General features: G+C 41.2%; 1 protein-coding gene across 2 annotated transcripts in view; it reads right to left on the bottom strand.

Annotated features, from left to right (window-relative positions):
* LOC139456430 (leucine-rich repeat-containing protein 74B-like) overlaps positions 1-25,457 on the bottom strand; it is a 66,001-nt gene that overhangs the window by 21,839 nt on the left and 18,705 nt on the right. The window contains exon 1 of one of the 2 annotated variants that reach the window (XM_071238137.1): positions 4,741-5,423. The exons of the other annotated variant lie outside the window; for it this stretch is intronic. Coding sequence (XP_071094238.1) covers positions 4,741-4,776 — 36 coding nt within the window. The 5' untranslated portion in view covers positions 4,777-5,423. Of the gene's footprint in view, positions 1-4,740; positions 5,424-25,457 lie in introns of those variants that run through there. 2 annotated transcript variants of the gene reach the window in all.

The following is a 25,457-nucleotide window of genomic DNA, read 5'->3' as shown; positions in this document are numbered from 1 at the left end:
GAGTCACGTCAGGTACATATGGTTCAGAGTAGTCAGAGTCACATCAGGTACATATGGTTCAGAGTAGTCACATCAGGTTCTACTACACCAAATCAGTACCAGTTTGGACAGTGCGGTTTTCGTAGGGAGCCTTCATTACAGATCGAGAGATATCTGCAGGCTGTGATTGGAGGATATTCTGTAAGATTTATATGTCTTTCATCCAGTTAGTAAAACTGACCATGTTTTTCTATATTTAGTACTGTCTTTTTCAACATGATGACTTATGCTGAATGTGACCAGAGCTTTTTTCATGTAGGTGACATTTGGTGCGAAACTGGGGGTGTTGTGTTTAGCTTCCGGTACTCGGAAAAGGAGCTGACTAAGCTAGTCATTTTTTATTTTTTTATTGCTGCTCTAAGGCCAAACTGTGCACACACATACAGGTAATAGCTGTTGAATGCTTAGTTATTTAAAAAAAAATATATAACGTTACTATAGAAGTCTATGGGAAAACATTTGGTTGTGTGTAACCATCAGGTACATATGGTTCAGAGTAGTCAAAGTCACATCAGGTACATGTGGTTCAGAGTAATCAGAATCACATCAGGTACATATGGTTCAGAGTAATCAGGATTGTTTAAGCTGTTTACAGCAATATTCCAGCAATATCACGGCGGGGACACAAGAAATGGGCTTCACACAATTTATGCCTGAAGGGAATGGAAACCGGGCCTTTGGCGTGACGAGCAAACACTTTAACCACTTGGCTACCCCACCTCATCTTGTGTTTGAGAGATAAATATACCTAAGATAAATATACTGTATACTGTTGACTGTACATCATGATGTCTGGTCAGGGCAGCAGTAACTGGGAGCAAGTTCTCATTCATCCTAAGTATTTTCATCCTCTATCAGCGGCAGTACAAAACATTCCAGACAACAGTCTTATCTCAGATAGCCCTCAGAAGTCTTACACCTCAAATCTAGATCTACATGTATTTGTTAGTCCCACTGAGGTCATCTGAACATGTCCTCTGTCACACTATTTCACCTGCCACTCAAGTACTCAGGTTATTCATTTGCAAATAACTACCGCTCGTCACGGCCATCGTAATCACAAAGAGAGACCTGTACATTGTCTGCACTCCAATAATTGTTGTTTGAATACACACAAGTCTCTCTCCGGTGTCTCAGATTACAAGATAGAACATCAGCTGCCAGCAGGTATCAGCCTACACCTCTTCAACGTCCACATATCTGGTTGTGTCTGTCATTCAAGACATATCCACATATCTGGTTGTGTCTGTCATTCAAGACATGTCCATATATCTGGTTGTGTCTGTCATTCAAAACATGTCCAAATATATGGTTGTGTCTGTCATTCAAGACATGTCCATATATCTGTTTGTCACGACTTGTGACTGTCTTCTTCTCAAGACGTTTGTTTTGTGTTTTAGACAACACTCTACACACTCAAACAGACAAATCTACTGTCAGTAGGTGTATATCATATTCATCACACATATATACATTATTAAAGAGTATTTGGTAGATATGGCACTGGTAGATTCAGAATCGTGTCCACCACCACACACCTCAAGCACTATGTGTCAAGCTGTCAGCCTCTCCCTTGCATCATGGTCATGTGGTTTGTCCACTTCATCACTTACCATATTCGACTCAATAAACGCCCAGGGCGCTCTCAAAATTAGAAATAGGGGGCTCTTATTAGAATATAATTTTGAGTTGAAAGATTGTAAATTTCGTGGTTTATGCGGACAGCCTGAAATGATGCAAAAGAAAAGTCTGTGCGTATTATACATGACAGACATATTTTCCAGAATTTAATTAAGGGTGCATATAACATGAGTGCGTATTATACACAAATAAATATTGGATTTGTACTCTAGCCAATATATTAGCAAATATCGCTGTGGGCGCTTATTACGTTGAATATGGTATGTATATTTAAATCTGAGAGTAACAAATTATTGTTTTTTTTAATGTTTGTTGAGATAAATAGGTGACATATATGTTTGAACTATTCCCTTGTGCTTGTTCGGCTGATCATGTTCCTCTCAAGGAAAGCTTGCAAAGAGGTTGTTACAAAACCCACACAAGTGTTACTACAGCTGTGACCACACCCTGGGTAGTGGCAAGTAGCCTCCTCCAGTGTCTGCAGACTCACCTGCTCATTTAGCTGTGCTGCGGGTCCAGACAGCCTCTCTAACACAGCTGCTTTCACACCAAACTTGCAAGGAAAAATTCAACTTTCGAGGACTACATTTTCAAGCATATTAAACAGTCACCAAAACATGTTTAGTCCAATTATGATATTAATTTTCAAACCCCCACTGATCATTAATACAAAAAGTAAATACTACACTGAGAAAATACAAGTATTGGTACTTTCAGTTTCAGTGAATTCCTGTCGATGTGGAGATACCCTGACTTCACGAACATACTTTAAGGACTTGAAACTCAACTTTTCAAAGCTTAACTAAAACACTAACATATTTCACGGCAGACACATCAAGTCAAACCAACTGAAACATGTGAAAATCTTAAGTGAGTTCTCAGATAAAGACAGATAAAATTTGGACCAAGACTAACCATTACATAGACCATCACACATCCAATAAATGAAATATGAAGTATACACAACTGTTTAGACAGGCTTTGAACCTTCAAATGAAACTGATCAATCATACATTACAGCTCCCAATGTAGGAATCCATAGTGTGTGTGAGAGCAATGCTCCCCAATATTAACCCAGCGTGCAGGCCCATGTTGGGGCACTTAGCCCTGTTCATACTGTTTAAGGCCAATTAATCTCCGGTCAAAAAGCTTTCCTCTCCAGTGCACAGCCAACAAAACCTTCTCTCCCTCTGCTCTAGAAACCCACTTAATGACTAAGCCTCTGTTTGAAAGGAGTAAGTCTGGAGAATTAATGTTTTGTGTTAATGTGAGATAAAAGAAGAAAGCGTGAATGATTGATACTGATCCAATTTGTTTCCTCCAGATTTATAATTCTTAGATCTGTCAGGTAAGACATGAGTCTCATTTCTGAGTGACTGGGAGTATGGTTAATAATTAGCAATACCGGTATTCCAGCAATATAATGGCGGCCAGGAACTGCAGAAATACCACAGAAATTGTACTCTTCAGCATAAGGAAGGAACACTTGAACCACTAGGTTACACCACCACCCCATCACACATGAATGAGTAAATGATGTTTTATGCCACAGTCAACAATATTCCAGCGATATAACAGCTGCTACAAACAAGTAGTCAAGACTAACCAGTGAAACTATTGACTGAAAACATGAACAGTGCTTCCGGGGTATGACGACATGTAGTGAGTCACACAGCATGATCCCGGGGTATGACGACACGTAGTGAGCCACACAGCATGATCCCCGGGGTATAACGACACGGATTGAGCCACACTGCATGATCCCCGGGGTATGACGACACGGATTGAGTCACACAACATGATCCCCGGGGTATGACGACACGTAATGGGCCACACAGCATGATCCCTGGGGTATGACGACACGTAGTGAGCCACACAGCATGATGATCCCCGGGATATGACGACACGTAGTGAGTCACACAGCATGATCTCCTGGGTATGACGACACGTAGTGAGCCACACAGCATGATCCCCGGGGTATGTCGACACTAACTGAGCCAGACAGCATGATCCCCGGGGTATGACGACACAGAGTGAGTAACACAGCATGATTACCGGGGTATGACGACATGTAGTGAGTCACACAACATGATCCCTGGGGTATGACGACACATAGTGAGCGACACAGCATGATCCCCGGGGTATGACGACACGTAGTGAGCCACACAGCATGATCCCCGGGGTATGATGACACGTAGTGAGCCACACAGCATGATCCCCGGGGTATGACGACACGTAGTGAGCCACACAGCATGATCCCCGGGATATCACGGCACGGATTGAGCCACACAGCATGATCCCCGGGGTATGACGACACGGATTGAGCCACACAGCATGATCCCTTGGGTATGACGACACGTAGTGAGCCACACAGCATGATCCCCGGGATATCACGGTACGGATTGAGCCACACAGCATGACCATGTGTGTAAGAACAATATGGTTCATTGAGTCTGTCCCACATGAACATGTGTGTAAGAACAATATGGATGATTGAGCCTGTCCCACATGAACATGTGTGTAATAACAATATGGTTAATTGAGTCTGTCCCACATGAACATGTGCGTAATAACAATATGGTTGATTGAGTCTGTCCTACATGAACATGTGTGTAATAACAATATGGTTGATTGAGTCTGTCCCACATGAACATGTGTGTAATAACAATATGGTTCATTGAGTCTGTCCCACATGAACATGTGTGTAATAACAATATGGTTGATTGAGTCTGTCCCACATGAACATGTGTGTAAGAACAATATGGTTGATTGAGTCTGTCCCACATGAACATGTGAGTAATAACAATATGGTTGATTGAGTCTGTCCCACATGAACATGTGTGTAATAACAATATGGTTGATTCAGTCTGTCCCACATGAACATGTGTGTAATAACAATATGGTTGATTGAGTCTGTCCTACATGAACATAAACAAATAAACAAATATGAAACTTAATACAATAACAATTATATTTTTTTTGGGTGATAATCATGATAAAGTAAGCAAAGAATGGATATAAAAAAAAACCTAACAAAGAGAAAGATATAACTATGCTTACCCTTCTTGGGCTTTGGGGCTTCAAAGTTGCCAACATGATGTCAGTGAAATGTTTTATGTGGTCTTGCCAATAAGAAGCTATTTGGAGTTTAATGTTTCCCTTTTCTCACTGTGTCCTTGCAGCATGATGTTTGCAATCAATGAGATTTAATATCACTTCCTTGGTCAGCTTCATACAATTATTTCACTTCAGAATATTTTAACCATCACTTGGCTTTATACGTCCTTATTTATATTCCTCAATTCGAAAAATCCATGTTGATTCACAATGGAACTCATGAATATAATAATAGGGTTCAAAATGTGATTCCCACTATGAGAGAAGGATCTGTGTATCACTCAATGTATTATATACTTCCAGAAAGCTTGATATTCCTTCCCCAATAGCATCTGCCACATAGGAACTAGTCAACAAACACAGACAACAACACCTCAATGGAGCTGCAAGGCTACATAACGAAATCCAATGAAACAAAATTCAAACGACAAACTTAAAAAAATATTCCCTATTCCATTTCATAAATTGTAGCTCTTTAAGTGTAGAATTTAGCGAGAGTCATGTCAGCTGCCTTCCTTCCACGCTACAGTGTCCCCTACAGACGTACTTCCTATCAGTGAGCTACGTAATCTGGCTGATCATGGTAACGGCAGACCCCAATGTTAATCAATCCCCTGTCATGTCGGGGTATATCCCTTTGTGGGCCAGACATTCCACACTCCACACACACTGTCCCTAGCCACAGCAAGCTGCTCGCACTGTCCCTACCCACCGCAGTCCCTCCACACACTGTGGTAATATATCTCCATGTGTTTTGCAAGCAGGAAAAGTACACAAGCATGTATTTTCCTTAATGTTCCCTGATGGTTTTAATTTCATGTTTTGATAATGTAGACAGTATATCTACATGTTTTTTCTCAGTAGCCTGTATAGATACATGTGTGTTTTAGTAACCTGTATAGATACAAGTGTGTTTTAGTAACCTGTATAAATACAAGTGTTTCTCAGTAACCTGTGTAGATACAAGTGTGTTTTAGTAACCTGTATAAATACAAGTGTGTTTTAGCAACCTGTATAAATACAAGTGTTTCTCAGTAACCTGTATAGATACAAGTGTGTCTTAGTAACCTGTATGAATACAAGTGTGTTTTAGTAACCTGTATAGATACAAGTGTGTTTTAGTAACCTGTATAGATACAAGTGTGTTTTAGTAACATGTATAGATACAAGTGTGTTTTAGTAACCTGTATAGATACAAGTGTGTTTTAGTAACCTGTATAGATACAAGTGTTTCTCAGTAACCTGTATAAATACAAGTGTGTTTTAGTAACCTGTATAAATACAAGTGTGTTTTAGTAACCTGTATAGATACAAGTGTGTCTTAGTAACCTGTATAGATACAAGTGTGTCTTAGTAACCTGTATAGATACAAGTGTATTTTAGTAACCTGTATAGATACAAGTGTGTCTTAGTAACCTGTATAGATACAAGTGTGTTTTAGTAACCTGTATAGATACAAGTGTGTCTTAGTAACCTTTGTAACCTGTAGGTCACACTTTGTTTAACGAGCATGACTTCAATGTTACGTAGGTCACACTTTGTTTAACGAGCATGACTTCAATGACATGTAAGCCACACTTTGTTTAATGGGCATGACTTCAATACCATGTAGGTCACACTTTGTTTAATGAGCATGACTTCAATGCCATGTAGGTCACACTTTGTTTAACGAGCATGACTTCAATGCCATGTAGGTCACACTTTGTTTAACGAGCATGACTTCAATGCCATGTAGGTCACACTTTGTTTAACGAGCATGACTTCAATGTTACGTAGGTCACACTTTGTTTAACGAGCATGACTTCAATACCATGTAGGTCACACTTTGTTTAACGAGCATGACTTCAATGCCATGTAGGTCACACTTTGTTTAACGAGCATGACTTCAATGCCATGTAGGTCACACTTTGTTTAGTGAGCATGACTTCAATGCTAACGTAGGTCACAGTTTGTTAAGCGGGCATGACTTCAATGTTACGTAGGTCACACTTTGTTTAACGAGCATGACTTCAATGCCATGTAGGTCACACTTTGTTTAACGAGCATGACTTCAATGTTACGTAGGTCACACTTTGTTTAACGAGCATGACTTCAATGCCATGTAAGCCACACTTTGTTTAACGAGCATGACTTCAATACCATGTAGGTCACACTTTGTTTAACGAGCATGACTTCAATGCCATGTAGGTCACACTTTGTTTAACGAGCATGACTTCAATGCCATGTAGGTCACACTTTGTTTAACGAGCATGACTTCAATGCCATGTAGGTCACACTTTGTTTAGTGAGCATGACTTCAATGCTAACGTAGGTCACAGTTTGTTTAGCGGGCATGACTTCAATGTTACGTAGGTCACACTTTGTTTAGCGAGCATGACTTCAATCCTATGTAGGTCAAACTTTGTTTAGTGAGCGTGACTTCAATGCTACGACTAGGTCACACTTTCTAAAAATCTGAAGTTGACATGTATTAATCATGGGAGTCAATATAAAGTTTGTTGATGTTCCTGAAATTGATATGATGCAGTGATGCACAACAGCATTCCCATGTAATTCATTTTATTCCAATATACCATTCAACCTGTAGTGCTTTGAATTGTATTTGAGCAAACACTTTAACCACAAGGCTACCCCACCACCCCTAACTAGGGCACCAAGTACCCACCAAGCCAATTGTTCATTTAAAACTCATCAGTCACTACCTTCAAAACCTCTTTAAGCTTTAACCAATAACACACCTCTAATTATCATCATCAAGTTGGTTTATTTTTTGTTTAGCGAGAGAAAGTAAAAAATGTCCAGTGTAATAATTATGCAAAATCAAAAACATCAAAAGTGAAACATTTAATGACAAAGATATTATTTGATGCAATAGATCTATCTATTATTGTTGAGCCTGGTCATAAAGAATAGTTTCATTTATCTACAAAAAAGGACAATATTTCTCAAATTCGAGATAAATATTCATATATACCAATATTTCTAACATCTGAAGTTATACATATATAATATATCTTTTTACCTGTCGAGATACAAGTTGAGTCACCACAAAAGTAGTGCACGATTACTGATCAAAGAGCCAAGCAACCACTTGGAAACTATATTTAACATGGCCCTTCTTCTTCTTTCTGTCTGCCCTTGATGAACTCATGGAGCCAAACCCAGGCCTTCAGCATGCTGAGTAAACACTAAAACCACTGGGCTCACTACCCACCAGGGGTGAGACAACACAGCAAGGTCACGACACATATCCCGATCCATGGGTCACACTACGACACATATCACGATCCATGGGTCACACTACGACACATATCACGATACATGGGTCACGCTACGACACATATCACGATACATGGGTCACGCTACGACACATATCACGATACATGGGTCACGCTACGACACATATCACGATACATGGGTCACGCTACGACACATATCACGATACATGGGTCACGCTATGACAAATATCACGATACATGGGTCACGCTATGACAAATATCACGATACATGGGTCACACTACAATACATGGGGCACGCTACGACATATATCAAAATATATGGGTCACACTACAATACATGGGGCACGCTATGATAAATATCACAACCCTTGGTTCACACTACGACACATATCACGATACATGGGTCACGCTACGACACATATCACGATACATGGGTCACGCTACGACACATATCACAATACATGAGTCACGCTACGACACATATCACGATACATGGGTCACGCTATGACAAATATCACGATACATGGGTCACACTACAATACATGGATCACGCTACGACAAATATCACAATACATGGGTCACACTACGACACATATCACGATACATGGGTCACGCTATGACAAATATCACGATACATGGGTCACACTACAATACATGGGTCACGCTACGACAAATATCACAATACATGGGTCACACTACGACATATCACGATACATGGGTCACGCTATGACAAATATCACGATACATGGGTCACGCTACAATACATGGGTCACGCTACGACAAATATCACAATACATGGGTCACACTACGACATATCACGATACATGGGTCACACTACAATACATGGGTCACGCTACGACAAATATCACAATACATGGGTCACACTACGACATATCACGATACATGGGTCACGCTATGACAAATATCACGATACATGGGTCACGCTACGACAAATATCACAATACATGGGTCACGCTACGACAAATATCACAATACATGGGTCACACTACAATACATGGGGCACGCTACGACATATATCAAAATATATGGGTCACACTACAATACATGGGGCACGCTATGATAAATATCACAACCCTTGGTTCACACTACGACACATATCACGATACATGGGTCACGCTACGACACATATCACGATACATGGGTCACGCTACGACACATATCACGATACATGGGTCACGCTACAATACATGGGTCACGCTACGACAAATATCACAATGCATGGGTCACACTACAATACATGGGTCACGCTATGATAAATATCACAACCCTTGGGTCACGCTACGACACATATCACAATACATGAGTCACGCTACGACACATATCACGATACATGGGTCACGCTATGACAAATATCACGATACATGGGTCACACTACAATACATGGATCACGCTACGACAAATATCACAATACATGGGTCACACTACGACACATATCACGATACATGGGTCACGCTATGACAAATATCACGATACATGGGTCACACTACAATACATGGGTCACGCTACGACAAATATCACAATACATGGGTCACACTACGACATATCACGATACATGGGTCACACTACAATACATGGATCACGCTACGACAAATATCACAATACATGGGTCACACTACGACACATATCACGATACATGGGTCACGCTATGACAAATATCACGATACATGGGTCACACTACAATACATGGGTCACGCTACGACAAATATCACAATACATGGGTCACACTACGACATATCACGATACATGGGTCACGCTATGACAAATATCACGATACATGGGTCACGCTACAATACATGGGTCACGCTACGACAAATATCACAATACATGGGTCACACTACGACATATCACGATACATGGGTCACACTACAATACATGGATCACGCTACGACAAATATCACAATACATGGGTCACACTACGACAAATATCACAATACATGGGTCACACTACGACATATCACGATACATGGGTCACACTACAATACATGGGTCACGCTACGACAAATATCACAATACATGGGTCACACTACGACATATCACGATACATGGGTCACGCTATGACAAATATCACGATACATGGGTCACGCTACGACAAATATCACAATACATGGGTCACGCTACGACAAATATCACAATACATGGGTCACACTACAATACATGGGGCACGCTACGACATATATCAAAATATATGGGTCACACTACAATACATGGGGCACGCTATGATAAATATCACAACCCTTGGTTCACACTACGACACATATCACGATACATGGGTCACGCTACGACACATATCACGATACATGGGTCACGCTACGACACATATCACGATACATGGGTCACGCTACAATACATGGGTCACGCTATGATAAATATCACAACCCTTGGGTCACGCTACGACACATATCACGATACATGGGTCACGCTATGACAAATATCACGATACATGGGTCACACTACAATACATGGGGCACGCTACGACAAATATCACAATATATGGGTCACACTACAATACATGGGGCACGCTATGATGAATATCACAACCCTTGGTTCACGCTACGATACATATCACGATACATGGGTCACGCTACAATACATGGGTCACGCTATGATAAATATCACAACCCTTGGGTCACGCTACGATACATATCACGATACATGGGTCACGCTACGACAAATATCACGATACATGGGTCACACTACAACACATGGGTCACGCTACGACAAATATCACAATACATGGGTCACACTACAATACATGGGGCACGCTATGATAAATATCACAACCCTTGGGTCAGGCTACGATACATATCACGATACATGGGTCACGCTACGATACATATCGCAATTCGCATATTTACTTCAAATTGCGAGGAAACTTCTTGACTATAATACTTCAACTTAGGTTCAAAAGGAAAAGGCAGCTGTAGCCACATGTTTGTAGCGGCTAATTTAGTGGTGGACATGAATGCGACAGTCAACTGACAAATCACTGGGGGGAGTCATTAAACGAGAAGTAAGTCATTGTTTTCAGGAAGTGTGTCGTCTGGTATCGATAGAGAAAAAAAAGTATTGTGTATTGTACCGTTGTGCATGAAAACTCACATGAGGAGCATGTGCACCTTGTTATGGGTACAGGCAATCTGTATTTGCAATTATTGTAGTCTCAGGTTCTAACTTGTGTCACAATGTACAGGATATTGTGGAGAATGAATTAAGTAGGAATGTCATTAAATGTTAGCTGAGTCAGTTTGAGTACATCTATTGATCGTTGTCCAAAACAACGTAACTGATTTAGTGTGTCATCATAACTTATGGCATAGATCAGTGTTGGCACTATCAACCACCCGTCCTACTGCTCCACTTTCTGGGGACATGATCACAAGACCACCAGAAGGTGTTGTACAGACTCGGAAATATTCATGGGTAATTAAGGACAAAGGGATTTCTATCCTGTAGTAATGATAAGCCTGAATCAATTAAAGGTTAATGGCCAACACACTAGGGCTTTCATCATATTCAGGGATTATCTTCTCAAATTACAAACAAAACAAATTGTGACCAGCTGCTGAGACTGTCAAATAACTTATGCTTGATGACATCCCGGTGAGTTGGGGTTCACTGTTGGTCTACAGATGACTGCAGAGTATCATTACTGACTGTTGAACTGTGTATCACCATTGGTCTCAAGCTAATGAAGTTTCACTGTATTTCTGAAGCTCCCATATAAATAATTAACAGATAGCTAAATGTGTGACTGAGGATGGTGATGACTGAAGTAAACCTGTCTGCACTCATTGTACTCAAGCTGTTACCTGACTGAGAGGGGCTTCCATCTACAGCCACCTTCCAATGTGTAGGAGTGTAGACTGCTCTATGCTCTATCAAAACCCAATTTTCAGCATGACAAGCAGGGCTTTTGGCCCTGAAGACGTAACCCCACCACCCCATGACAAGCAGGGCTTGTGGCCCTGAAGACGTAACCCCACCACCCCATGACAAGCAGGGCTTGTGGCCCTGAAGACGTAACCCCACCACCCCATGACAAGCAGGGCTTTTGGCCCTGAAGACGTAACCCCATCGCCCCATGACAAGCAGGGCTTTTGGCCCTGAAGACGTAACCCCACCACCCCATGACAAGCAGGGCTTGTGGCCCTGAAGACGTAACCCCATCGCCCCATGACAAGCAGGGCTTTTGGCCCTGAAGACGTAACCCCATCGCCCCATGACAAGCAGGGCTTTTGGCCCTGAAGACGTAACCCCACTGCCCCATGACAAGCAGGGCCTTTGGCCCTGAAGACGTAACCCTACCGCCCTATGACAAGCAGGGCTTTGACGTGGCCCAATCTTCCTTGAGTTGTTTCTAATTACTAACCTCCCCCAAGGCCACAGCACGACACTAACAAAGGCTTGCACACATCAACAAATGGATCATATTACACAGATTGGTAAACTTACATTAAAAAAGTAAAGTGAAGACATTACTAATAATAACTAAGGTCTTTTCTTACTTTACAAAAAAGTCTGCACAAGTGAAGGCTTCTTTTGATTTAAATGCTGTTCATTCTTGATTCAAGCTATGCCGATTACTGCCTGCTACAGGTTGAAGTTGATTGCCTTAAAGTGTTGATATACAAATGTTTCAAAAATAACCTGGACTCTCATCATTTTAACCAATTTTACAGTGTTTTGTATCACAGTGGTGTTTTTGATCAGGGTGGTGTTTTTACCAGTCATGTTTTTGATCAGGGTGGTGTTTTTACCAGAGTCGTCTTTTTGATCAGGGTGGTGTTTTTACCAGTCATGTTTTTGATCAGGGTGGTGTTTTTACCAGAGTCGTGTTTTTGATCAGGGTGGTGTTTTTACCAGTCATGTTTTTGATCAGGGTGGTGTTTTTACCAGAGTCGTGTTTTTGACCAGGGAGGTGTTTTTACCAGAATCGTGTTTTTGATCAGGGTGGTGTTTTTACCAGATTTGTGTTTTTGATCAGGGAGGTGTTTTTACCGGAGTTGTGTTTTTGATCAGGGAGGTGTTTTTACCAGAGTCGTGTTTTTGATCAGGGTGGTGTTTTTTTAATATTCTTTACCTCAGTCCTATTTGATATAGGAAATCTAATCACTTCTAATCCCCGAAACACATTGTGTTAACGTTTCATGAAAAGCTTAATATTTATCAAATATTTTGAGTAAAACAGTAAGTAACTCTATGCAAAACAACAAATGCTTTCATTATTTTAATCTTTGGATTGCTGTGAACAGAGAGTGTCAGTTTTACTGAGCAGTGGGGTAGGAGGTTTACGGTACTATTTAGCGCAACAAACACCAGCACTAAGTCAGCAGCAAAGCATGTATACAACCAAAGTGCCAACTATCAGATCAACTATACATGACCATCTCCAAGGCCTATTCAGGATGGGAGAGTGTTATATGAATTGCTGAACCCACAATCACACAAAGAACTACGTGAAAAGAATGTGTGTCCGTTAGATAGAGATCATTGTACACCCAGGGCTTGTATTCCATGGGCTGAATAAACCTGGTGACAGGTGATATGTCGTCAAGATTAAATACCTCTTATGCCCCATGTCAACTTGGTATTCTGACTGACATACTTTCAACATGTGGCAGTTATTAGACAGTTTCACAATGCTGGTGTATGATTTGTTCATGTGACCCGACCATTTAACCTACTAAACCAGTTTGGACAAATGCCAGTACTCCTTTCTTTCGATTAACGCATGTTGGAAAAAACATACAAACAAATGTTCTCTGAACTGCATGTAGCGGCCATCCCGTGATGGGATTCAAACCACGGACCTTCTGATCAGAGGCCAGACGCCTTGTCCACATGACCAAAGAGGTTAACCCTGTCAGCAAGCTGACAAGGTAAGGATGTCATCTGTGGGATGACTCCACGCCCTGCTACATGCAAATTAGGAATATTATCATGGATTCCTAACAATCTTTCTACCCAGTAGATCCTATCCCAACAAAGACAGTCCTTCATCACCTAGACACTCTTCTTTCTGTTATAACTAAGATAATCAACCTTAAGCTTTGATCTGGGTAGATTCTACAGTGTTTCAAGGAAGCTTTCGTAAAACCTCGTCTCAGAAAGCCTAATCCGACTGCAACCAGGGCTCAATTCAAGGAACTTGATTTAACTTGCACCAGGTGCATGTTGACATGAAAAGCTAGTTGCACCAGATATAACAAGGTTGTATCCTGGTCCTATAAGTTTATAAAAGTTGCAACGTAGACGCATAAACTAGTCTTGATAAGCACAATCCCAGATCTCTGATGACTGTGTCGTGAGTCAGGAAGTGCACACAACGCAGGGAGGAGTGATGCAGCATGGAAGCTACAACTTTGGTAGTGAGTGTGCGTAAAGATTGATGTTATGGGGACAAGTAAGGGTACGTCCGACAAAACATGCACTAAGTGCATTTGGACATAAATAGTTTTCAATAATATGTAGCACCGGTGCATGTTTTATATAGCTAAATCAAGCTCTGGTAACCATGGTGGAAACCACCCAGTGCCAGATTTACGCTTCATTGCTACACTGCTTGTGAAGGCAGTGGTGGACAAGTTTCAGTCTGCACATAAGGCTTGTCAGGGTACAGAACCCGTATTACTGGGAAAGCTAAATGAACTAAGATAAAACATGAAATATGGCCTTACTTCTTCTTGACAACTCAGAGGCACTTGACACATAAGGCTTGTCATGGTACAGGACCCGTTTTACTGGGAGAGCTAAATGTTAAACTAACATAATACATGAAATATGGCCTTACTTCTTCTTGACAACTCAGAGGCACTTGACACATAAGGCTGGTCATGGTACAGAACCCGTATTACTGGGAGAGCTAAATAAACTAAGATAAAACATGAAATATGGCCTTACTTCTTCTTGACAACTCAGAGGCACTTGACACATAAGGCTGGTCATGGTACAGAACCCGTATTACTGGGAGAGCTAAATGTTAAACTAACATAATACATGAAATATGGCCTACTTCTTCTTGACAACTCAGAGGCACTTGACACATAAGGCTGGTCATGGTACAGAACCCGAATTACTGGGAGAGCTAAATGTTAAACTAACATAATACATGAAATATGGCCTTACTTCTTCTTGACAACTCAAAGGCACTTGACACATAAGACCGGTCATGGTATAGAACCCGTATTACTGGGGTAGCTAAATGAACTATATAAACATGAAATATGGCCTTACTTCTTCTTGACAACTCAGAGGCACTTGACACTGACCACTGCAGTCCTCTCTTGTTTAGGGACTGGTCATTTATTATAGGGGTGGGTGGAAAAGAGGGAATCAGTGGAGGGTCACAAAACAATGTGACAGTCTTAACTCTTTCAACACCAGTCAACCAGAAGTGTTTACTGCTGGGACACCGAGTTCCCAGAGACTCTTGTGTGATAGATGAAGCCAACATTTATCAAAGAAAATATCTGCTTGTAAAATATATTTGCTACTACATGTTATACACCATTTGAAAGGTCTGATCCTATGGTTTATAAATATGAAAGTTATGTTTTTCACATTATTTAAAATAATGCATTTAGAACTTATTTAAGTTTGTTGTAAATATTTCTGTTTTATTTTCATTGTTTACGTGATTGAAAATCATTTTAAAAAGAATTATAAACAGTATCTATATTATCACCCATTTCCCGATAACAGCGGCTGTCCGCTCAGTAACATGAAGAAATACCCCCGTTTTCGAGGCTTCGTATGAAAAGCACGTTCGTCGAAGAATGGCATGTGACACATCGCTGGAAAGCTTATTCCTTCATCTACATGCTCGTAACATCGCCTGGTTTTTTTCTTAGTTATAACAAGCGATTTCATTGGATTAAAATTGGTTTCTAATGACGCTTTCTTGCTGAAATCTGCAACAAGTTTCGTGATTGGTCTATTTTGAGCACGTGACCTAAGGCAGCCAATCAAATTACAGCTGTGATACCAAGCTCGTGTTTGATAAATTTCACAAGTTGGCGAAAATTTTTGTTAAATCGTGTTATTCTGAACATTTTAAGCAGGAAATCACGATATATATTAAAAATATGGGACTTCGTGAATGTATCGTGCTAGGTTACAAGCTGTGACAAAGATTTTTCATGCATATATTTTTGCATTAAACATCGTGTCCGAGCCGAGAATTCGAGGCGACGAAAGCCGAGATGTCATTTGACTTACATTACACGCGATCGCACGAAAAGATGGAAATAATAACTTAGATGCAAGTTTGATTACTTTTAGATATATTTTTGTTGATTTCATTTATTACTTTGTATAATATATTTAAAGATTTGTTTAAAACGTCTTTATTTTGCTCTTTGACATGTTCGATGTGGACCCGTTGTCGAAATGTGTGTCCGAGAATTTTATTTTCAATAACATCGCGGGAAATGGTGAATAATTTTTTAATTTATCGATAAAAAATGATAAATTGAAATGGAATACGTATTTCAGACATTGTGAAATGTGATAGATTTGATAAATGAATTATATCGCAGGTAGGTCCATAAAAATATATTCTGTTTTGACGTGACTACGGCTTGGCCGGATAACCGGCCTGCGGTGTCTGGGGACTCGATGCTTCTTGGCCGGATAACCGGCCTGCGGTGTTGAAAGAGTTAAGGGGAGGGTCATAAAAATAATTCACATATTTGGAGTGGGTCATGAAAAAATGGACACTTTATAATAAAATATAAAGTGCTTTTGCATTTTGTCTTTTCAGTATATTAGTCCATCCAAAACCTTTGACACACCCACCCCTGTCCTAAATGACTGGTCCCTAACAGAGTCAGACAGGAACAGAAAGGAAACACCCTAAGTGGTTATTGTCCTATGAATGCATTGATCAGTCTGTGTTAATGAAGCTACATAAAATAACACTGATCTCACATGTGGAGTTCCTCAAGGATCAGTTCTTGGCCCCATTCTGTTTTCCCTGTATACCAACGTTGGGTCATGTCACCTCTGAGTGCCTCTGGAGTTATCATTGTTATGCTGACACACAAATAATGAAATTACACACAAAAGCCATGAAATCATGGATGATTAGAAAGAGTCTGTAACTTAATGACAAACAGAGTGTTTACAGGTTAAAAACTGGAGAAGGTGGCAGTCAGTGACATTCCAGTAGCCTTCTCTACTTCAGTGCTGAATCTTGGGATTGATCTTGACAGTGGACTTACTATGGAATATCATTTCAGCCCTTATCTCCAAGACTTGCTTCTTCCACCTCCGAAACAGAGAAAGCATTCAACGTTATGCTAACACAAGAAGCTGCACATTATAATACAGAGGGGAATATTGTCACAAGAATTTCATTTTGGACACAAATAACGATTAGTTTGACATCCCGGCACTGGTTGACCCTCAAAACCAGGATTTATTTCAAAATTCTAGCACTGGCATGCAAATGCTACCATGAAACAGATCAAATCTATCTGACTATTGTCAAAATACAAGACACTGAAATGCCTTCAGCATTCTGTTCCAGAAAGGCTTCCAAAGACATTCAAGTTTGTTTTAATACTGTGCATCACCATGGAAGAAACTGCCATCAAACTGTCACCATCACACTCATCTGTCTAGGGTCATCTGAAAACTCATCTCGTCAAACTACACTGTCCAGCCTTTAAGTTTTACTCTAATGTATTGCTGAAACCATTTGCTGAAATGTTCTGAAACATGTGTAGTGCCTGGCCATTGACTCGGTGCATGGAATCTGGCACATTATAAATGGACTTAGCTTATTGGACGTAATTAAGATAAACGACAAAATAAAAACAGTTTTCAATATCATACTGTCACATTAATAATGTTATTAAAGTTGGATGGAAGTTAACAGCATGGACAGGGACGGCAGTGATTGACATTGATACCAAAGGACAATGGATAAGCAATTGAAATAACGTACTACCGTATAAGTCTTTGCTAAGGTGAGCTAAAAGATTAAAAGAAATCTCTATGCCTCTTATTTGTGTAGCAACAACAAGCAACAACCAGACAATGATAAAGGTTCTGGCACAACAACAGTAACTATTCTGGCACAACAACAATAGTAGATCAGGTACTACATGACATGCCTCTACAAGGACAACATCAATTCTTGATGTTACACTACTTTCCACACCACTGGGACCCTACAATACACATGTACACACAAATCAATGACATTAACAATAATGGAGTTCTATCCACTCCATCACCAATCCAGTCACCAACCCACCACAACTCCCGGCGGTGTGGGTTTTCTCAATACAACAGTGCATAACAATGACACTACATCAGAACCATAAAACACTCACTCAATCCTGCAACCACCCGGTCCTAGGGTAGCAACAACTCAACAGATTGTTTCTCCTCATCGATACATGGCGTCAACATCCGGCGGTGTCTCAGATCAACATTGATTATATCAACATGAGGGGATTTCATTCTGTATTTACGTGTGACAAACAATTATTCATATCCTGGAGCAAGTGGAAATAATTGCTGATATGAGTTGTGACTTGCATGTGACTTTATTCAGTTCTTTATTGACATGAAATGCACATTGCATTACTTTGTCCAAACTATCGTATCATAGTGTGATCACACTGCCCTATCGTAACGTGATCATACTATCCTATCGTGTGATCACACTATCCTATCATTATCGTATTGTAGTATGATCACTGACTATCGTATCGTAGTGTGATCACTGACTATCGTATCGTAGTGTGATCACACGATCATATTATAGTGTGATCACACTATCGTATCATAAAAACTACTATGGACAAGTAAATGGAGCAGCAATCTTAGGTGATATATATGTCAAATATCATTTTTAGAACTCACAAGCCATTGCAAGACTTCAGTCTATGAAATATGTTTTGGCTTAGACTCGTACACATTGTTCTTTCTTTTCTTATGACGTCTTTTCGTAACATTTGACTATTAATATTGCGTACTTTTGACATTTATTTCAACTTTGTATGTTTAACCCCCGTCTGTTTGTTTTGTATTTTGACCTTTAGTTCTTTATTCGTAATATTTGACCTTAATTGCGTACTTTTTTCAACTTTGTATTTTTTGACCGAATGGCCGCCCATAAATCACCTTTGTGTAACTGTATCTTGCCTGGAGAAAAACATGTCACTAGTTGGCATACATTCCTATCACAAGTGTACCTTCATTTGTATTCTCTCTACAGGGTAAAGTTGTGTCATCAAATGGAATATTGTCAAACAAATAATTTTGACTTTTGGGTCATATATGAACAAAATGTCGAGATGAAGACAAAAGGACCCTGTTGCCACTGTTTCTGTCCGAACTGTTGTTATATCCTAGATAATTCCAACACAGCTACACCTGCACATCATCATGCCCGATCCCACAGATAATATGTGTACATAAACCACAAGGACCTACACTCGCCGGCGGCTGCATGAAGTAAACACATCCACTGCTGGGGATCACAGTCATAAATCTAAATGATTGGTGCAGTCAATATAAAGTCAAACTTTCAGATATATGACCCTAATCTATGTTGATAGACATATTTTCTATTGCCAGATCTATTCCTTGGTTTAAACATTCCAAACAACAGCCATGATACCTTTCTGTGACAGTAAATTAGGGGTGGGTTTGAGTGAGTGAGTGAGTGAGTGAGTGAGTGAGTTGGGTGGGGTTTAATGCTGCTATAAATTGCTATAGTAGCTTATCATCATGAAAGACAAATGGATATTATGAGTATTTTATTACAAGGTTTTAGAGCTCACATTAATGTTCTCACCAACATGACATTTATGGTGGATGTTAATGTAGAATCAGAATTCTTTAGAGACACCATTGCCTGGATTCTCAATGTAAAGCTTCACAATTTTATGGCACTCTCCTGATTGTCTCTCCTGGGCGGACACCACTTGTTAGTGACCTAAGTGACCACTAGGACGCAGTGATGTGCTCTGTAATAATTCCCCCAGGATTGGGAGGGACAAGTGGTGTACAAGTAAGGCCACACTATGTTATGGTTATAACTATTTTGCGGAACAATTAACTTGGCATCAAAGTTGAAATAAAAATGAAAAATAAAGTGTGTAGTTAAATTTTTAATATATTTTATTTGGCCTACATTTGTTTGGGCTGGTCAGTTTAAGGGAGAAAAATCCAAATGTTAATAGTTTATGATTACCATGTTTACAATAATATTTATATATATTTACTTCTATTAGAGAGAGCTTCACTCTTTAAAGGACCTTGTAATGGTAAGTGACATTGCAATGGCTTTTCTTAATTATTTAAAAAGTCAACAGATAGTTTTTGTTTGATTTTTGCAGCTTTAGTGGTGCAGAAATTAAAACTTCACTTTTTAGTTCCTCATAATGGCCTTTGGCTCCGGTCAGTTGATGGAGCAAGTTACCCAAACAACACAATAAACCTACCTTGTATACCTGCTGTGTACGTTTAAATGTCCGTTCCCGAAGAATTACAATCCGGTCAGATTTCAGGTGAGACAAAGATTCCATAGTTTGTTATCTTTGTCAGATTGTTTGGGCTGAGATTATCGCCACATCTTTGTCCAGGGTCATGTAAGGAATATATCAAGAGTGAAACAACTAGAGTGATTCAATGTAAGCGTTTCTAAGAGGTCACATAAAGAAAAATACCACTGTCAAGAGCAGAGTCAGATGGCTACCTGACAGTACTTTGTGGCAATGGGAAGAAGTCCAGGGCCCACTAGCAAAGAGCGATCTTAGCGCTAAGACTATCGTAAGCCTATGTTAAGTATGGGAGTTACGATCATCTTAGCGCTGAGACTATCGTAAGCCTATGTTAAGTATGGGAGTTACGATCATCTTAGCGCTGAGACTATCGTAAGCCTATGTTAAGTATGGGAGTTACGATCATCTTAGCGCTAAGATTGCTTTAAGCAAGTCGATCCAGTAGACAATGGATAAATGGCTGGAGTAACTAGGACTCAAGGAGAGTCTGGTTGGGCTACTGTAATCTTACAACAGCTGCTTGGACAAGTAGTCAGTGGGATGGCAGTGATAGTCATTGGCTTATTACCTCTAGTGATTAGAACCTCCAGTCTGAGGGTAGAATGAGAAATGGAAGTTACTTCCATTAATAGTCAAATGCCTTGTCATCTAATTAATGATGAACATGCTCAACGAGATTCCCACTGTCCCAAAAGAAACAAATGCCCTAAGTGGCACAGTTCGTAGATGTTTGTCAATTTGGTGTACCTCACTATCAGGGGTATGCTGCTGACAAACCAAGAATCATAATCTGAACGAATCTGGGATTCAAACCCAGGATCATAGGATTCTAGCACACCTCCTCACTCAGCCAGGTGATGGATGAGAACTGCTCCATGAGGGGCCATCATCCAAGATCACCCAAGTACTGTTCATCCACTGTACCCACTTCATCCCCACTTACACACGGCTAATGACAAACATGGAGTAGAAGGGAATTAATGTGACTACCAGTACTCAGTCAAAACTGAGCTAAAGAACAATAAAAAGATAAAAAGATCAATCCGAGTCCTCTCGCTCTTCATCCCCAACATGAAACAAAGGATACTGTGCTCTACTATCGATACCATTGCATACTGGCATCATTTCTCCATCGTGCTCCAGCTACATCTCCATTACTCCAGTGGAAACGTACTTTCACAAAACTTAGGATCCACTCACAGAATGCAGGCAACAAGAAAATCACATTGATTCCAGAAACACATGTATCAAACCTTCATATCTATGACTTTTCACATCAACAAATTCCTGTAACTGAGATTCCCTGATGACAAAATCCAGTTCTCAAATTGTAAACCATTAAGCAATTTAAGGTGTTACCATATAGCGTCTTAAACAAAACTATTTTGCAATGTAGATCCTCAATACATTGGCAAGCCTTGAACAAGCTCCTTACACTGTCAGTTTTATGATGAGCAGTGAGAATTGAGCATACAACCCACAGAGATAAGCCTGACTCGTGGCCAGCACATTAAGCGTGTAAATCAATGTGAGTAGAAATCTAGGCAATATATCTGGCAATAGGTCCATTAACTCTCTCCTCACATCAGCCATGCACAGACTTGTCCTAGCATTAACATGCTCAATTGGTCTTCAACCTATCTGTCACAAATGTCAGTTGCCATAAACCAGGCCATCAGTTCTGCCGAGTTATCACAAACAATTTGTCAAAAATGCCATCAAACGTCTTTGTGACATCTTTCAAACAGATGAAAAAATAGTCACCAATAATTTGCAGCAACTGGATTTGTCACCTGATACGTCTTCTCTTTGTGGCAAAATGCTGGTAATCCAAGTTCCCATGGAAACTGTTTTAATAATTTACAATTCTAGTGTGTAAAAAATTATTCACGAAACGTCAATAACCAATTTTTGTCCAAAAGGAAATTACAAACATTATTCAGGAATTATTCCCAAATGATCTTTGCTAGACGTAAACACCGTCATAAGCAGCACAGAGGAACCAGACAAAATTAACTAACACTGAAGATGTCACAGTGTTGACAAAATCACCTTGGCAACACATGGAATCAGTTTCTCATTGGCTGTGTAACAACCAACATTGATCGGTGAAGTCACGCAACAACTAATGCTTCAGATTTCATCCTGATACCATGTTGCGGAAATCTATGTTTTAGCGACAATGTACAGGCGGTAGGGAGTGTATCAGTGTCTGTGAGTGGCAACATTCACCATTGATCTATCTTGTAGGTGGCAGTCACACACTAAGTCTGGGATCACAGAGATAACACTCAGCTTACAACATAAACCCAGGTGTTGAAGTCTAACTCCAACAGTTGATGCCACATTGTATACAGGTGCCTCCCTAACTAACATGACAGACTTGTATGGGTGTCAGCTGTAATCAGCTTCTTCAGTCAAACACTCACATCTTAAATGCTCTTTTGCAAATCTGTTGTGAGGAAAGACTACAGGCCCTAGCCAGATTAGGGGGCACATATTATTAGGATTGCGCTAATGTCCTTTTTATCAGGCTGCTAAGAGAAAAGCACATTTTTTAATGTCACGATTGGGACAACAGTATGATGATCAACTTTTCTATTGCAATTGAAGTGACTTTCAGTTTATATTCCAACACTGTTACGAAAAAGTTGATTTAACCTGCCTGATAACTGTGTCGGAGGAACAGGAACACCTCTACAATGGTACTATTTACCCATTATATACAATCATAAAGTCATCAGTTACAGATCCAACTATTAAATGCCACTCAAAGATCTGATAGCTTTCATCGGATATATATAAATGGGTCATGTCTTCACTGACACTGTATAACGTCATACTTGCTTTCTCTATAAAATCTAGTTATTGCACATAAACCACTAGTCTGAAGTAGACTGTGGACAAGATGGTTTTCATGCATGGTGAAGGTGTGTTCAATCAACTTGACTGGCAGGGTAGAGTGTACATGAAGCAGTCGTAAAAGGCCTTCACTCTGACAGGGACTACCAGTCCTGACAGGGAGCTCTACAGGGGATGTAACAGGTTAACAGGGACTACCAGTCCTGACAGGGAGCTCTACAGGGGATGTGACAGGTTGACAGGGGCTACCAGTCCTGACAGGGAAATCTACAAGGGATGTGACAGGTTGACAGGGACTACCAGTCCTGACAGGGATCTCTACAGGGGATGTGACAGGTTGACAGGGGCTACCAGTCCTGACAGGGAATTCTACAGGGGATGTGACAGGTTGACAGGGGCTACCAGTCCTGAGAGGGATCTCTACAGGGGATGTGACAGGTTGACAGGGGCTACCAGTCCTGACAGGGAACTCTACAGGGGATGTGACAGGTTGACTGGGGCTACCAGTCCTGACAGGGAATTCTACAGGGGATGTGACAGGTTGACAGGGGCTACCAGTCCTGACAGGGATCTCTACAGGGGATGTGACAGGTTGATAGGGGCTACCAGTCCTGACAGGGAATTCTACAGGGGATGTGACAGGTTGACAGGGGCTACCAGTCCTGACAGGGAATTCTACAGGGGATGTGACAGGTTGACAGGGGCTACCAGTCCTGAGAGGGATCTCTACAGGGGATGTGACAGGTTGACTGGGGCTACCAGTCCTGACAGGGAATTCTACAGGGGATGTGACAGGTTGACAGGGGCTACCAGTCCTGACAGGGAAATCTACAAGGGATGTGACAGGTTGACAGGGGCTACCAGTCCTGACAGGGAATTCTACAGGGGATGTGACAGGTTGACAGGGGCTACCAGTCCTGACAGGGATCTCTACAGGGGATGTGACAGGTTGACAGGGGCTACCAGTCCTGACAGGGATCTCTACAGGGGATGTGACAGGTTGACAGGGGCTACCAGTCCTGACAGGGAATTCTACAGGGGATGTGACAGGTTGACAGGGGCTACCAGTCCTGACAGGGATCTCTACAGGGGATGTGACAGGTTGACAGGGGCTACCAGTCCTGACAGGGATCTCTACAGGGGATGTGACAGGTTGACAGGGGCTACCAGTCCTGACAGGGAATTCTACAGGGGATGTGACAGGTTGACAGGGGCTACCAGTCCTGACAGGGATCTCTACAGGGGATGTGACAGGTTGACAGGGGCTACCAGTCCTGACAGGGAATTCTACAGGGGATGTGACAGGTTGACAGGGGCTACCAGTCCTGAAAGGGATCTCTACAGGGGATGTGACAGGTTGACAGGGGCTACCAGTCCTGACAGGGAACTCTACAGGGGATGTGACAGGTTGACTGGGGCTACCAGTCCTGACAGGGAATTCTACAGGGGATGTGACAGGTTGACAGGGGCTACCAGTCCTGACAGGGAAATCTACAAGGGATGTGACAGGTTGACAGGGGCTACCAGTCCTGACAGGGAATTCTACAGGGGATGTGACAGGTTGACAGGGGCTACCAGTCCTGACAGGGATCTCTACAGGGGATGTGACAGGTTGACAGGGGCTACCAGTCCTGACAAAGACTCTACAGGGGATGTGACAGGTTGACAGGGGCTACCAGTACTGACAGGGAATTCTACAGGGGATGTGACAGGTTGACAGGGAATACCAGTCCTGACAGGGATCTCTACAGGGGATGTGACAGGTTGACAGGGGCTACCAGTCCTGACAGGGAATTCTACAGGGGATGTGACAGGTTGACTGGGGCTACCAGTCCTGAAAGGGATCTCTACAGGGGATGTGACAGGTTGACAGGGGCTACCAGTCCTGACAGGGAACTCTACAGGGGATGTGACAGGTTGACTGGGGCTACCAGTCCTGACAGGGAATTCTACAGGGGATATGACAGGTTGACAGGGGCTACCAGTCCTGACAGGGATCTCTACAGGGGATGTGACA

Source organism: Haliotis cracherodii, unplaced genomic scaffold, assembly GCF_022045235.1.
Source record: "Haliotis cracherodii isolate W230 unplaced genomic scaffold, xgHalCrac1.p SCAF_11, whole genome shotgun sequence".
In the NCBI taxonomy this organism is placed as follows: Eukaryota; Metazoa; Mollusca; class Gastropoda; order Lepetellida; family Haliotidae; genus Haliotis; species Haliotis cracherodii.
Note: the sequence above shows the minus strand (reverse complement) of the source record. Positions and strands in the feature narration are given on the sequence as shown.